Source organism: Brachycentrus maculatus, unplaced genomic scaffold, assembly GCF_059751285.1.
Source record: "Brachycentrus maculatus isolate JH-2025_06_01 unplaced genomic scaffold, ASM5975128v1 h1tg000031l, whole genome shotgun sequence".
NCBI classification, from domain to species: domain Eukaryota; kingdom Metazoa; phylum Arthropoda; class Insecta; order Trichoptera; family Brachycentridae; genus Brachycentrus; species Brachycentrus maculatus.
This window is the reverse complement of record NW_028280785.1, coordinates 1,282,516-1,295,883: the sequence shown is the minus strand read 5'-3', so window position 1 is coordinate 1,295,883 and position 13,368 is coordinate 1,282,516. Positions and strand designations below refer to the sequence as shown.

Below are 13,368 nucleotides of genomic sequence, written 5' to 3'. Positions count from 1 at the left end.
GGAACCAGGACCAGTTTAATTTATATATGTATGTATTAAAACGCCAGGATCAGGGAAATGTGCTAGATCAAAGATGTCGTTAGGTGGGGAAAGCAACGAATGAGACAATGGTATGCGCATGTGAGGAGAATGCAACCATCCAGACTCTCCCACATCGCACTGTACGGCCAACCCCTTGGTAGACGACTCGCGGGCAGACCACCAAAGAGATAGGTCGATAGCTGGGAATCGATATCGCAGGAGGCTAATCCCTCTTAAAAACAGGCCACAAGGCTTACAACAAGATGAAGAAGAAGAAAAAGATGTATTATATATGCAACACATAATTGTGCCAAAATGAAAATTTTGCCTATGAAATCAATGTACTTACTTTACATTGTCAAATACACTTTTTTCCAATCCGGTTATATGGTTATTAACAAACTTGAAGTTTAGAATAGGGTCGCTGTTCTTGCTATCTTGGACTCTCAAGGGTTGTAACGAGGGCACCCCTAGCTCTGGAATACCCTTACCGATGGAGGATAGGAATGCCTGCGCAGCTTTTGTAGCGCAGGCCGTTAAATCTGGGTCTGATAGACTGCAGCGATGGATCCCACTAGCTGGAAAAATGGTATCCAGATGATGTGGTTTTTTGACTATCGGAAAATTGTTTGATAACAAAACAATGTTCTTATTATTTCAGGCAGCATAATTAGTAAAAAAATACAAAATGTTTTTCTTAATAACTTAAGCCTCAGTTTAGGTCATTGGTAAAGTGTGGCCCCCTTTGACCTTTTATTTTTTCTATTAAAATCCAGCGTTTTTTTTAAAGAGAAATATTTGTGTGTTTATTATTTACACAAATATTTCAATTTCAAACTGTTTCTGTGAGGCTAAGCGGCTCATTATTAGAAATAAATATCAAATTGTGGTAGAGCGGGTTCGAACCGAGAAACTTTGACCCCGCGACACTAACCACGGGACCACAACCCGACACTTAAATAGTATCATAAAATAGCTGCCTTTGGTAGTTTATGTATTTTTTAAGTGTGTTTAAATAATTAAAATTCTTCAGTGTGTTTGCTAGCTATGCGACCTTAACAATTCGATCCAGATGTGCTAGATGTGACATATTTGACTAGATAATCTGACTATGTACCCAAGGATGCTAAATAACTATCTTCACTTTCTGACGTTCAACATTCTCATTACTTTTTTTCTAGTTTAAAAGGTTCAATAATTAAAAGGTTCACAAAACTGAAAACAATAAAAATTCAGTATTGAACAAATATGGAGTGAAAAAAATCCTTTATATTTACCAGTAAGTATTTTGGTTTATAAATTCGTATGTAGGTATACATTTTTTGTACGCGTAAGTATGTAAATTAAAACTTGAAATATATTTTGTGTGTTTTTTTTAATGGGTGTAATAAGAAACATGAAATATTTTCGCATATGTAAGTATAGGTGTGCATAAGCTTAACATAAAATACTATTTACGTAGGGAAAATTTTTCTCATTTTCTTCAAGTTTTGTATGTATGAGTAAATCCATATATATTTTTGCGTAAGCATAAAAACATTTTTTGTATATATGCGGAAGTATAAAAAAACTATTTTTAATACTTACGCAAAGAACCCCCTAATCCTCCAATTGCCAAACAAACAAATACCAAAATTAAACCAATCATTTCTTCTCGGTCGTATCACTCTTAATTTCGCGTGGAAAGAAAATAAATAAGAATATTTTTGGTTACCACACATATATATAGAGAAGTTATATTAAAAAAAAACAAACAAATTCAGTCGTATTAAGCTATATAAGTAGTTAAAGCAACACGTTTTGCATACAATTAACACTTCATCAGCAAAAAACAACATTGATATTCTTTGACCGCTAACTGCCCAAATGATGTTTTTTGCAAATTAATTTCAGATTTAAGATTATATACAAAAATACCCCAAGAAGAAATATATTGAAGTATTTTCATTCTCTAAAAAAGATTTATGTATTATTATTATGTATTAGGGACCCAATTTTTAATGACTGCACGCAAATATGATACGGTAATAACTGTAAAGTTCAAAAGGACAAAAATAGTTGACAAAAATATTCTTTTAGTCACATTGTATTTTTATCAAGGTTTATTAATCATCAAGTAGATTCTGGTTTCTTCTAGCTTAAAAAACATGTTTTATTTTAATCTGTGTTGGGAACAGGAGGGATGATCTAGTGTGGGCCAATCAGGAACTTCTCAGTGTTTGCTCATTGTTGGGAGGAAACCACGTAAAACTCGTAGGAGAAGCAGGGCTGTTGATTATCGTCAACACTTTCTATTCCATTAAAAGATGGTTCGGTATTTTGTGTCGTAGCTTGGTTTGTGGCACCGATGTCCAATAAAGGACTGATCACTTTGCCTTTATATAATAATCAAATTTACATTTCAACAATTTGGTGCACTGCCCTATTGGGTGCTGATAAGAGTTAATAGATTTTTTTATAGTTGCCAAAAATAGGAAATTAAAAGAAGAAATAATTACAATTTTAATAATTATACCTATGAAAAAAATTACAACCATCTCAGGGACTCGATCCTGGGACCTGTGAAAGTCAAGTCCACAGTTCTACAGATAAAAATATTTTACAATAAAAAATATTTAATTATTAAGTGATTATTTTCAACAACGCTCTTTTCTTTGTGTCATTTCAAATTACTATTTCGGTCATTTTAGTGTTAATGCCTTAAATGTTTGGAGTGTATATTCATTGTTCAAGGACAAAATACATGTGCACACTGAATCTTGTATCTTTATTTAAAAGGGTAAATCCAAAAACACGTCATCGAGTCTAAAAACTAGTTATTTTGTTTAAAATATCAATTACTTATGACTTTTTTATCCAACGACATAAAATATTGAGCAAACATTCTACAATATTGATGTAGAAACGTTGAAACCTATTAACGATGTGAAAATAAATCACTCTACTTGAGATGAAAACATTTTTTTATATGAAAGAAGCTGGATGTATAAGCACCCTAGAGCTTACGACCTGGCATTTGGCTGATTTAATAAAACATAACTTTATACAAAAAATCTCCTGTCCGCCTCGGTAGTGTAGTAATTAATATGTTTGGGTGACTTGCTGAAGATCTTAGGTTTAATTCCCAGGGGGTTAAAATGATATAAATGATTAAAACATTATATTAAATTTAACATTACCTACTGGATTGGTATTTGAAGTGCAGGGATAGTCACTAATTCTATTCGAAGCAGTGCCTTATGCGCTATTGGTTCCAGGTAAAGGTTACAAAAAATAATTAACGTTCTACTAATGAAAAACCATATCCCTCTTCTTCATCTTTTTGGTTTAGGCTTTGTGGCCAATTTTTAAGAGGAATAAGCCTCGTGCGTTGATTCCCATCTGACAATCCATCTCTTTAGTAGTCTGCCCGGAAGTCGTATACCTTGGGGTTGGCCGTGAAATGCAATGCATAGGAATCTGAATGGCTCCTTTCTCTTCACATGCGCATACCATTGTGTTATTGAAAAGCCATTAATACACATGCACATTTTCTCTCATATGTGTTTTCATTTGCTAGATCTACACTAAATATTTTGTACTTATCTTTATGTTTCTGTGGTTAACTATAATTGGCTTGTTGAATGTTTATCTTTTAATGTTTTGTTTTACATATGTTGCTGTTTTTAGTCCAAATAATAATTTAAAAAAATGGTATGTAAATAGAAAACAATAGGTTTTAAAAAATAAATAGTTCCAAGATAATCCATTTAGTCCTTTATTTTTTCAGTTAGTATTTTAAAATAGTATAATTTATATGTAAATTAAAATGTATGAAAGTTTTGATGCCATTTTATAAAAAAAATCTGGAATCGATAATATCAATAAATGTGGTGGAATACGAGTCATGTTGCCACGTATGTCAATAATATTCCTGTTAGCCCTATTCACAAAATACTGAATTTTATTTTAAGATTTAAAACCACTGAAACCTGACAAATATTTTTATTAAATAAAATATTGTTTTTAATAATTATTAACTTTTGTGATAAAATCTTTAATTTTCCTTTAATTTTTTATTTCGAATTTTAAAACCAATACGAAATTTTATCGGTACTAAACATAAAAATAACATTTAGTCATAAAATTATTTTTACATTCTAATTGAATCAGTATTTAAAAAAACGATTTATTTAAAGTATTATTTTTAAGGTAGAAACATTTCTTCAATGGGTAATTTCGAAAATATATTTACTAAAATTTCGGCAATTTTGCCGGTAATTGCTGTAACAGCGGGTCCTCCCAGTTGATCAAAGATTTCCCTCCAATTCTCGTTGGCGAATTTGATTATACCTTCCGCTGTAAAAAACAACTTTTTTATATAATATACAAACCACAAAATATAAAGGAGTCAACTGAAGAGAGTATTGCAGCAAATAATTGAAAAAAAATTCAGAGGTAATTGCTTTTTTTTAATACATATTACATATATAAGTCACATATATAATATTCCCGATGAGTAATTTATATTTCGCTTCAAATTTAAAAAATAACAAAATACGTAACTTTCAATATAAATTTAAAAAAATAAGTAAATTTTATTTAGTAAATATTATGTTCTTATTTTGATTTTTAACTGTATTTCAATTTCACTAAATGCAGTCAAAATGCGTTCTCTCAAATGAATATGCGGCAAAACGTTGTATGATAAATGTTTGGATGGTGATATAAGAATAATTAAAGAAAACACTTCGTTTTTTACCACTTGAGTTTAATTATAGACTACATGTTTCAGAAGCTAAACTTCCATCATTCAGGTCTGTATAATAACTAAAATATAAAATATAAAATATAAAATTGTTCTATAAATACAGACCTGAATGATGGAAGTTTAGCTTCTGAAACATGTAGTCTATAATTAAACTCAAGTGGTAAAAAACGAAGTGTTTTCTTTAATTATTGTAACATGTCTTACCACAAAGTTAATGCCGAAACAATAAATGTGATATAAGAAAATAATCCAAGGCTGAGATAAGGATTGTCGATAAAACTAAGAAAGGAGTGTTGAGATGGTGTGGCCATGTGAATCGGAGTGAAGAAATAATCTTCTTCTTCTTCTTTTAACTCTTATCCACATCCGAAAGTGCATAGGGCACTGCATCGTATTGAAGCAGTGTTATCTTAATCGATACTTACATAGAGGCAAGGTAATCACTTCTGAGATTCAAGGACCAGTTCAGGGTAATATCAAATAACTATTACAGTGTAAAATCCCTCAATACTTATTTTCACCTCACCCCTGGGAATCAAACCCGAAACCTACAGACGGTAGCGAAACACGCTACCATCCACTCTACATCAAGGAGGCGGGCGGAACAAAGAATAGTAAAACAACTAACAGTGTTTGATTATTGGAGCAGTGGAAGATCGAAGAAATCTAAGAATGATTAAGAATTTTAAATACTTTTAAGCGGTCAGATCAAGAGTTGGAATAAGCGGCGGGTATGTGTTAGTAGATGCATGGATGTGGAAAAGGCGAAGATAGGTTGTAATGACAGATTGGTGTTGCATTCTATTCATTCTGCCTACTCCTGCGGGGAAGCCGCGTGATAGTAGGTTACTTAATTAGTTAATATTTCAAATAATATATTTATCAAATGAACCGCAGAAGCTTGCACACTTCACCTTAAATTAGGAAAATAAAGATTTTTGTTTATTTCCAATAATTTATAAAAATTAATTTTTTTTTATTGAAAGAATTTCGTAAAACTTCTTACATCTTTTTAATCGAAAAATCAAAGGTCTTTTGTAGATTTTATTGTTGAAAATTATTAAGAAAATTTAGATAAAACTTACCCAATACTTTGTTTCCATTAAATAAATTCGTAAAGTCAAAAATAACTTCTTTGGGATCATTGTTCATTTTGTATTTGTTTATTTTCCAGTACGTCTTTCCATCGCTTCCCTTAACTTCATCGTAAAAAAAATTGAATTCTATCTGCGTGTCAACTAAAATAAACATAAAATACATCTTGATTGATGATTCGGCAGTTTATTTCAGGTAATATCTACCTATTTTTAATTTAAATATTATTTGGTAAATACCACTTTTTATAAAAATCTATCGTGACGCGTATTTTGATGCAGATTTTTTATTATGACGCTGAATGCATCGAAACACATGTCTCACATAGATTTAAAAAATATTGGTTTTTACTTGGTAGAATTGTAATTTAAAACAACTCACGGAGTTTAATATTTTACTCTAAAAATATCATTTCAGCAATTATTTTCAATAAAGAATATATTTGTATTTGTGTATTTTTTAAATATGGTGTTTTATGGTGATTTTTAATGAATCGAAACGCGTGTCACAATAGATTTTAATAAATAGTGGTGCTAACCGAGTAAAATAAAATAAAAATATAAACGTATTCGCCGTGGAGTCGAAAACCTGTTTGTAAAACCCGGTAAATATGGACACATTGGAATTAAGAAATACATTAAAAAAATATTAAATTAATATTTTTTTTTAGATATTATTAATGAAAACACTTGTTTTTTTACCACTTGAGTTTATTTTTGTTGGTCGACTAGTTTCGGAAGCTAAGCTTCCATCTTCAGGTAGACTACATTTAGACCTGAAGATGGAAGCCTAGCTTCCGAAACTAGTCATCAATGTAGACTACATTTAGACCTGAAGATGGAAGCCTAGCTTCCGAAACTAGTCATCAATGTAGACTACATTTAGACCTGAAGATGGAAGCCTAGCTTTCGAAACTAGCCGTCACAAAAATAAACTCAAGTGGTAAAAAAACAAGTGTTTTCTTTAATAATATCATCATGTCTTACCGCAAAGTAAATCCCGAAAAATTATTTTTTTATATAATATACATCAATGTTAAGGATTAGGGTGAGAATTCTATACTGAAGCTAAAAGCGCGATTATTATAGTTCATATTCTTTAGTATCTGCATTGTTCCTATTCTTTTACATGGGTCTGGGACATGGCACTTTACAAGTGTATAGAGCAGCCGTAAAACGGCATTGAGAATAGATGCCTGCGAAGAATTTTAGGCGTGCGTTGGTTTGACTTGAAATACGCCGTAGGACGCAGCAACCCATGGTCACAACTGTTGTCAAGAAAAGGCTTTTTTCTTGGCTAGGTTACATACTTCGCATGGCTCTTAAGAGCCTTAATCATGTTTGATTTTTTTACAAGCAATCAGGTTCACTACATCTAGAACGTCCACTGCTAATAATGTCTACGTCTAGAACTGCCAGCGTCAGTTCTCGTCTGAATAAAAAAACCGAACTCAAATTGGACATCCAGTTTAATAGTATTAGCATTACCTAAGAATTTATACAAAAGAAATTATTATTATTAAAACCCTTATCCGCACCCCAATGGTGCATAGGGCACTGCATCATATAATCGCAGTGTTATCTTGATCGTTAACACATGAAGGAAAGGTGATCAGCCTTCCGCTTCAGGTACCAGTCCTGGGTAATATGGAATAAATAATTGAGTGAAAAAATCACTTATATTTATTTGACCCCCCTGGGAATCGAACCCGGGACCTCCAGAACGGTAGCCGAGCGTGCTGACCATTACACTACGGAGGCGGACGAAATATAAAAAATCTAAAAGAAATAATTGTACATAAGAAATACGTAAAACTTAAAATATAAAAACAGATTTTTTTATCATCACCTTTTAAGAACGTCCGTAGTTCTTAAAACAAGTAATTTTTGCATTAATAATCTGAAAAGCCGTTTTGACACAGGTTTTATTTTTATATTTTAAAAATCGTGTTTTCCAAATAGTTAAAATCAAATCTATATGTAATTAATCATCTACTGCTATATTTACACCAAATATTATACTTCAAAATATAAAATTTGAATGGAATATGGATTTTGGAGTCGTTTATTTAAGTTCGAAAGATATGTTTGTGTGACAATTACCCAAAGTTGTTGTACTTTTTCCTTCTCCGCTAACTGGAAAAATAAGAAGGCGTCCGTTAACAGAATAGTCTGCATCCATTTGTCCAGTGTGTGTAAATGTAACCGTAATTTTTGATTTATTTTGATTTATTCTAGGAAAAGAAAAATAAAATACAATTGAATATGTGTTTGCTCTTGAAAAATGTTGGATGATGGCTAATGAACTACTCTCAAGAGATAAAAATCAGTGAAAAAAGACAAGATTAGCCTTGTGATATCTGAATCTTTTGGACTAGGTGTTATCGACTTTGATAAAAACGTGGCCTTCCATGTAGGTATTAGTTAATGATAATACCTGAGTCTGCAAGTTTGATGAAAACCATTTTCATATTAATTTTTGACATCTCATCAAAGATAAAGAAGAATATGGAAGTCTGGGCATTTACGGGGCTGACGACCGTCAAAGACTGGTTTAAGTGATACTGGTTTGTGACGGTCGTCAGCCCCGTAAATGCGTAGACTTCCATATTCTTCTTAATCTTTGATGAGATGTCAAAAAAAAAGAAAATAACTCCTGTAATTGGAGATAATCCAGATTTTGTGAGCAAGTATTTCGACACACTCAAAATGTTGTAAAACCATTTTCAGATTTATACTAATATCCGACAAGGGACTAATTAAGGTTGTACCATGAGCAGGCTTCATATGGTGAACAAGTTCTAGTAGCCATTCTGAAAACTGGTCGATTAAATTGGACAGCATACGTTCAAAAACACATGCTAATAACATTGTATCTGAATTATCAATCATAAAAAAGAACGATAGGTCTTTAAAAAAGAACGATAGGAACGACCAGTCTGATGATGTCGGTAACGACGAAACCCGGTCGCTGGTCAAATAAAAAAGTGGAAAAGCTAAAAATATTGGTTTTAATCTAATAATAAATTAAGAACGATAGGTGTTTAATATCAAGTTGAGACACCTATAATATACGGTACAATTGAAATTTGACGATATTTATAATGTGTTTAAATAAAATAAAATAAGTGACTGCTCGTAAAAATAACGATTGATGTTTTATATCATGTTGAGACCTATAATAAGGACACAGTCAACCTAAGGAGAGTAAGGAAAAAAATCTATTGCCAATCTTTATAATTACCTACTTCCTATAAAGCTAAAAAAAATACTTACACTACGCTATCTATGATACTTTTTTCAAGCCCCCTCAAACGGCAATTGAAAAACTTGAAATTTAAAGCTGAATCGTCCTTGTTAATGTCAGATACCACCAAAGGTTGTAAAGAGGGGACCCCTAGTTCAGGAATACCGTCACCAATGACGGATATGAACGCCTGTGCAGATTTTGTTACGCATGCTGTTAGCTCTGGGTCTGACAGACTGCAGCGTTGGATCCCACTTGCTAAAATAAAATGTCATTTAAAATTACCTTTGTTACGTTGAAAAATATTTTATTATTTTATTATTAAGATATATACTAAAAGTGATGGTACAAACATATACATAAATCCCTGAAATTATCCCGAGCATTGATCTGTATGTTCGCGATAGTTACCAAAGACTCGGCATAGATTGTTTCACATTCCTATATGCAGGACCAACCTGCCGATGGTTATGCCTGTAGGAAGAGCTACCGCTATGCTGAACAATATCCGTACACAAGTGTACTAAATGGTCACTTAAGCCAGCCAAATGCCGGATTTTTATCCTGGAATGCTGAGACTTACACCTTCGTTCTTGTAAAACGATGCATATTCTCAGTTTCATTCATTCAAACCCTTATCCGCACCCCAATGGTGCAATAGGCCACTGCATCATATAAACGCAGTGTTATCTTGATTGTTAACACATAATGGAAAGGTGATCAGCCCTCCGCTTCTGGTACCGGTCCAAGGTAATATTGATTAAATATATGAAGTGAACAAATCATTTGTATTTATTTGACCCCCCTGCGAATCGAGCCCGGGACCTCCAGTACGGTAGCCGAGCGTGCTGACCATTACACTACGGAGGCTGACAAAAACGCATGTACTCACTTGAGACATCCATAATTGTAAAATAATTTTAATATTAGGTATTAGTTCGTACTTACGCAAAGAAATGGCCGATACACCGATTGTCGTACAAATCAATCCAAATATTAAATTGAACATATTATGTTCTGCCGATTTGACTCTTCTCGATTTCGTTCACAAGGTGAATAAAAGAATTAAAATTTTTATTTCCTTATCGATGGGTACCGACTCACTGAAGGCAGACTTAATATACATTTGTTTTATATTAAAATAAATTAAGCGGGGATGATTTGAGTAAGTCTACCAATATTAGGTATATATCATTAGTTAAATTAATTATAATCTCTAAAACAGAATCGATAAATTTTAATTATTTTTTTTTAAATTACCTGACGTCCAAGTGACTCTGAAATCTAGCTTCGGCTTATGCAACACCACTTATCTTGTCCTTACTCAGGCTCCAACTTTTATAGTTTTATAGCCTATGCCTACTTGTGAGTGGATTTACTCTTTATGTTTAAGGTTACTATAATTTCATGTAATTCGTGAGTGAAAATTCTAGGCAAAAACACTCGCTTTTAATTACATTAAAAAAGAAGTTATTTTTCTTATAGAATTGATGGCGTAAGGGTGTGGGGTGAGGTGAACATTAGAGGTCTTAATCTGGATTTTTGGGTCTCCAACCCTGTTGCGTTGGCCGCCATGATCGATTTAACCTATTCTCGACCTGCGGCTGGGATGGCAATAAATATATATATATATTTTTCTATAATTTTATAACTTACTAATTAATTAAGTATCACGTCGCTTCCTCGCTGGGGTAGGCAGAGAGAATAGAACGCCACACTGCTATATTTCAAACAATTGCATTTATGCATCTCCTCATACATACCCGCTGATTATTCCGACTCTTGGCCACGTCCAAGTCTTTGAAATACTTGATAATGCCAAGTTTTCCTCGGTCTTCCTTTGCTATTTTTGCCAACCGCCTCATCTTTTTTACTGTTCTTTCTTCACTCATTCCTTTTACATGTCCAAACTATCTCACACACCGTTCTTAATTTTATCGATAATGTTTATCGAAAATTTACAGTTATTATCAATTTTGTCGCTCATTCTTCATTCTGTAACTTTATATTTTGTAATGTAAAATCCTTATTTTAAGTTGTAATTTTATTTTATTTTTAAAAATATTTTACTCTTTTTTTTAATAAATGTTTTACTGAGTAAATACCACTATTTCTTAAAATCTACTGTGACACGTGTTTCGATGCATTCCGCATCATTTTCAAACACCGTATGTGGAAAATGATGCGAAATGCATCGAAACACGTGTCACAGAAGATTTTAAGAAATAGTGGTATTTACTAAGTAAAACATGTATTAAAAATGGATAGATTTTACCACAAAGTGACTGCCGAATCAATTAATGAAAATATTTTACTCTTTTAGATGTGCACTCGACTGAGATAAATCTACGAGTAGGTACAGTGGCGTGCACAGATAATTAATTAGAATTGGCAGTAGACGTAGGTAGTAAAGTAAGCTAGGTACTACTTAGTAAGGTAGGGTAGGTACTGGTTGCGTTTTTATATGTCACGCGGGTAAGATAGGATAGTCACTGCTATTCTGCCTAAACGAAATGCACGCCCCTGCGTAGGTATAGAGGTGTTTACTCCATACAAATCGTTTTACGAAAGATTTTCAATTGTTCTAAGAACGAGTAACATATCGCTGATATTTTTTTTAGTAACTTTGCAAAATAGATATTTAAACTAGACGAAACGCCAATTCAGCCTGATCTCCCCTAATACTAAATAAATATTATGAAATCATATTGTATATAATATATTATATTATAATCGGATATCAAAACTACATAATTCATAAGCATTAAGCTTAATAGCTTAAAACTTTGAAGATTTTTTGTTACAACCATGACGATGATGTATAAAGCAACACTTTTTATAAACAATGACGATGTTTGAAAATTTTCCACTACTTGTATTCATCCATTTATATTGATTATATTTATTGTAAGAACAAACACGCAAGACGGACATAACAAGAATTGTTTAAAGTACCAAATTATCACTTCTCATGTTTCTTTTAAATAAAATTATCTTAAATCGTAAATATAAGGAATCATATAAAAAATAGATTTATGGCAAACCTTTTGTATTTGTAATCCATTAAGATGTTTGATACTTTAGAACTATTATTATTTTTTTGTATTTTTATTTTTTATTGAGTATTTTTTTAAGATTAAAACTCAACAACAAAACTCAACCATTCATGGCTCCGAGGACTTGCATTGCTCCGAGAGCTAAATGTTACACGTGTATAATATGATCACTTAAACCAGCTTATGAAAGGTCGCCAGTTCTGTATATACCCAGACTTCCATAGTCTTCTTCATCTTTGTAAAGATGTAGTATAATTACTTTGGTTTGTATTGTACTTAAATTTACATACATATATGTGTGCTATTTAATTTTCAAATAAGTATGTATTTTATATTAACAAGTATTTACACAATAACTTTGTTAAAAAAATATGTAATGAATTCTTTTAAAAAATAAATGATTTTATATTATATATATAGGTAAGTGTGCACTTAATGTTACTCGGGTTTAGTACACGAAGCGCAAGACTGAGTCATTTTTTTAAAGATAAATATTTGTGTTTTTATTATTTACACAAATATTTCAATTTCATTCTAATTCTGTGAGCCTAAGCAGCTCATTATTAGAAATAGGTATCAAATTGTGGAAGAGTGGGTTTGAGCCCAGAAAATGTGACTTAAGAGTCCGCGACACTAACCACGGGACCACAACTCTACATCATGCCTTCCATTCCTTCGTGTAATTAACAATCGATATAATACTGCGTTAAAATAATGCATTCCCCCATGCACTATTCGGTGCGGATAAATATTGAAAATAAAATGTAATTATGAACACATAAAAGAAGATATCAAAATTTTGAAAAAATGCGTGATATACATGTTAGTTGAATAAAAAACACATACAAAAAATAATACAAAGAAAAAATATTATAATATCTTTAAAGTACAAACAATAACAATTGAGTGTAAGTCCCTCTCCAAGCACTAGAGCTCAGTCCCTTTTTTGGAGAGGCACATTGTAAGTATACCTAATGATATGTTGTATAAGTAACAATGTCTAGTAAATGAATTAAGTTGTAGTATTTTTTATACTATAGTACACAAGTAAGAGAAAAAAATATTTTTTTTGGGAGATTTTATCATTGTTTGATTGTCTAGTTGAATTATTTTCAGTGTTCATTGAATTCACAACTTGGTTTCCTATTTTTAATTTATTTTAAAGTTTGTTACTATCCAAACACACAAAATTTTCTCATT

The 13,368-nt window shown here is 31.9% G+C and overlaps 1 protein-coding gene across 1 annotated transcript in view; it reads right to left on the bottom strand.

The window, feature by feature from the left end:
• Positions 1–10,170, bottom strand: part of LOC148312844 (uncharacterized) — a 41,457-nt gene extending 31,287 nt beyond the window's left edge. The window contains exons 1-7 of the mRNA XM_088272640.1: positions 10,061–10,170; positions 9,142–9,370; positions 7,969–8,099; positions 5,857–6,009; positions 4,256–4,359; positions 1,233–1,236; positions 371–599 (exon numbers count right to left, since the gene is read on the bottom strand). Coding sequence (XP_088128766.1) covers positions 371–599; positions 1,233–1,236; positions 4,256–4,359; positions 5,857–6,009; positions 7,969–8,099; positions 9,142–9,370; positions 10,061–10,121 — 911 coding nt within the window. The 5' untranslated portion in view covers positions 10,122–10,170. The remainder of the gene's footprint in view (positions 1–370; positions 600–1,232; positions 1,237–4,255; positions 4,360–5,856; positions 6,010–7,968; positions 8,100–9,141; positions 9,371–10,060) is intronic.
• Between the last annotated feature and the right edge of the window lie 3,198 nt (positions 10,171–13,368).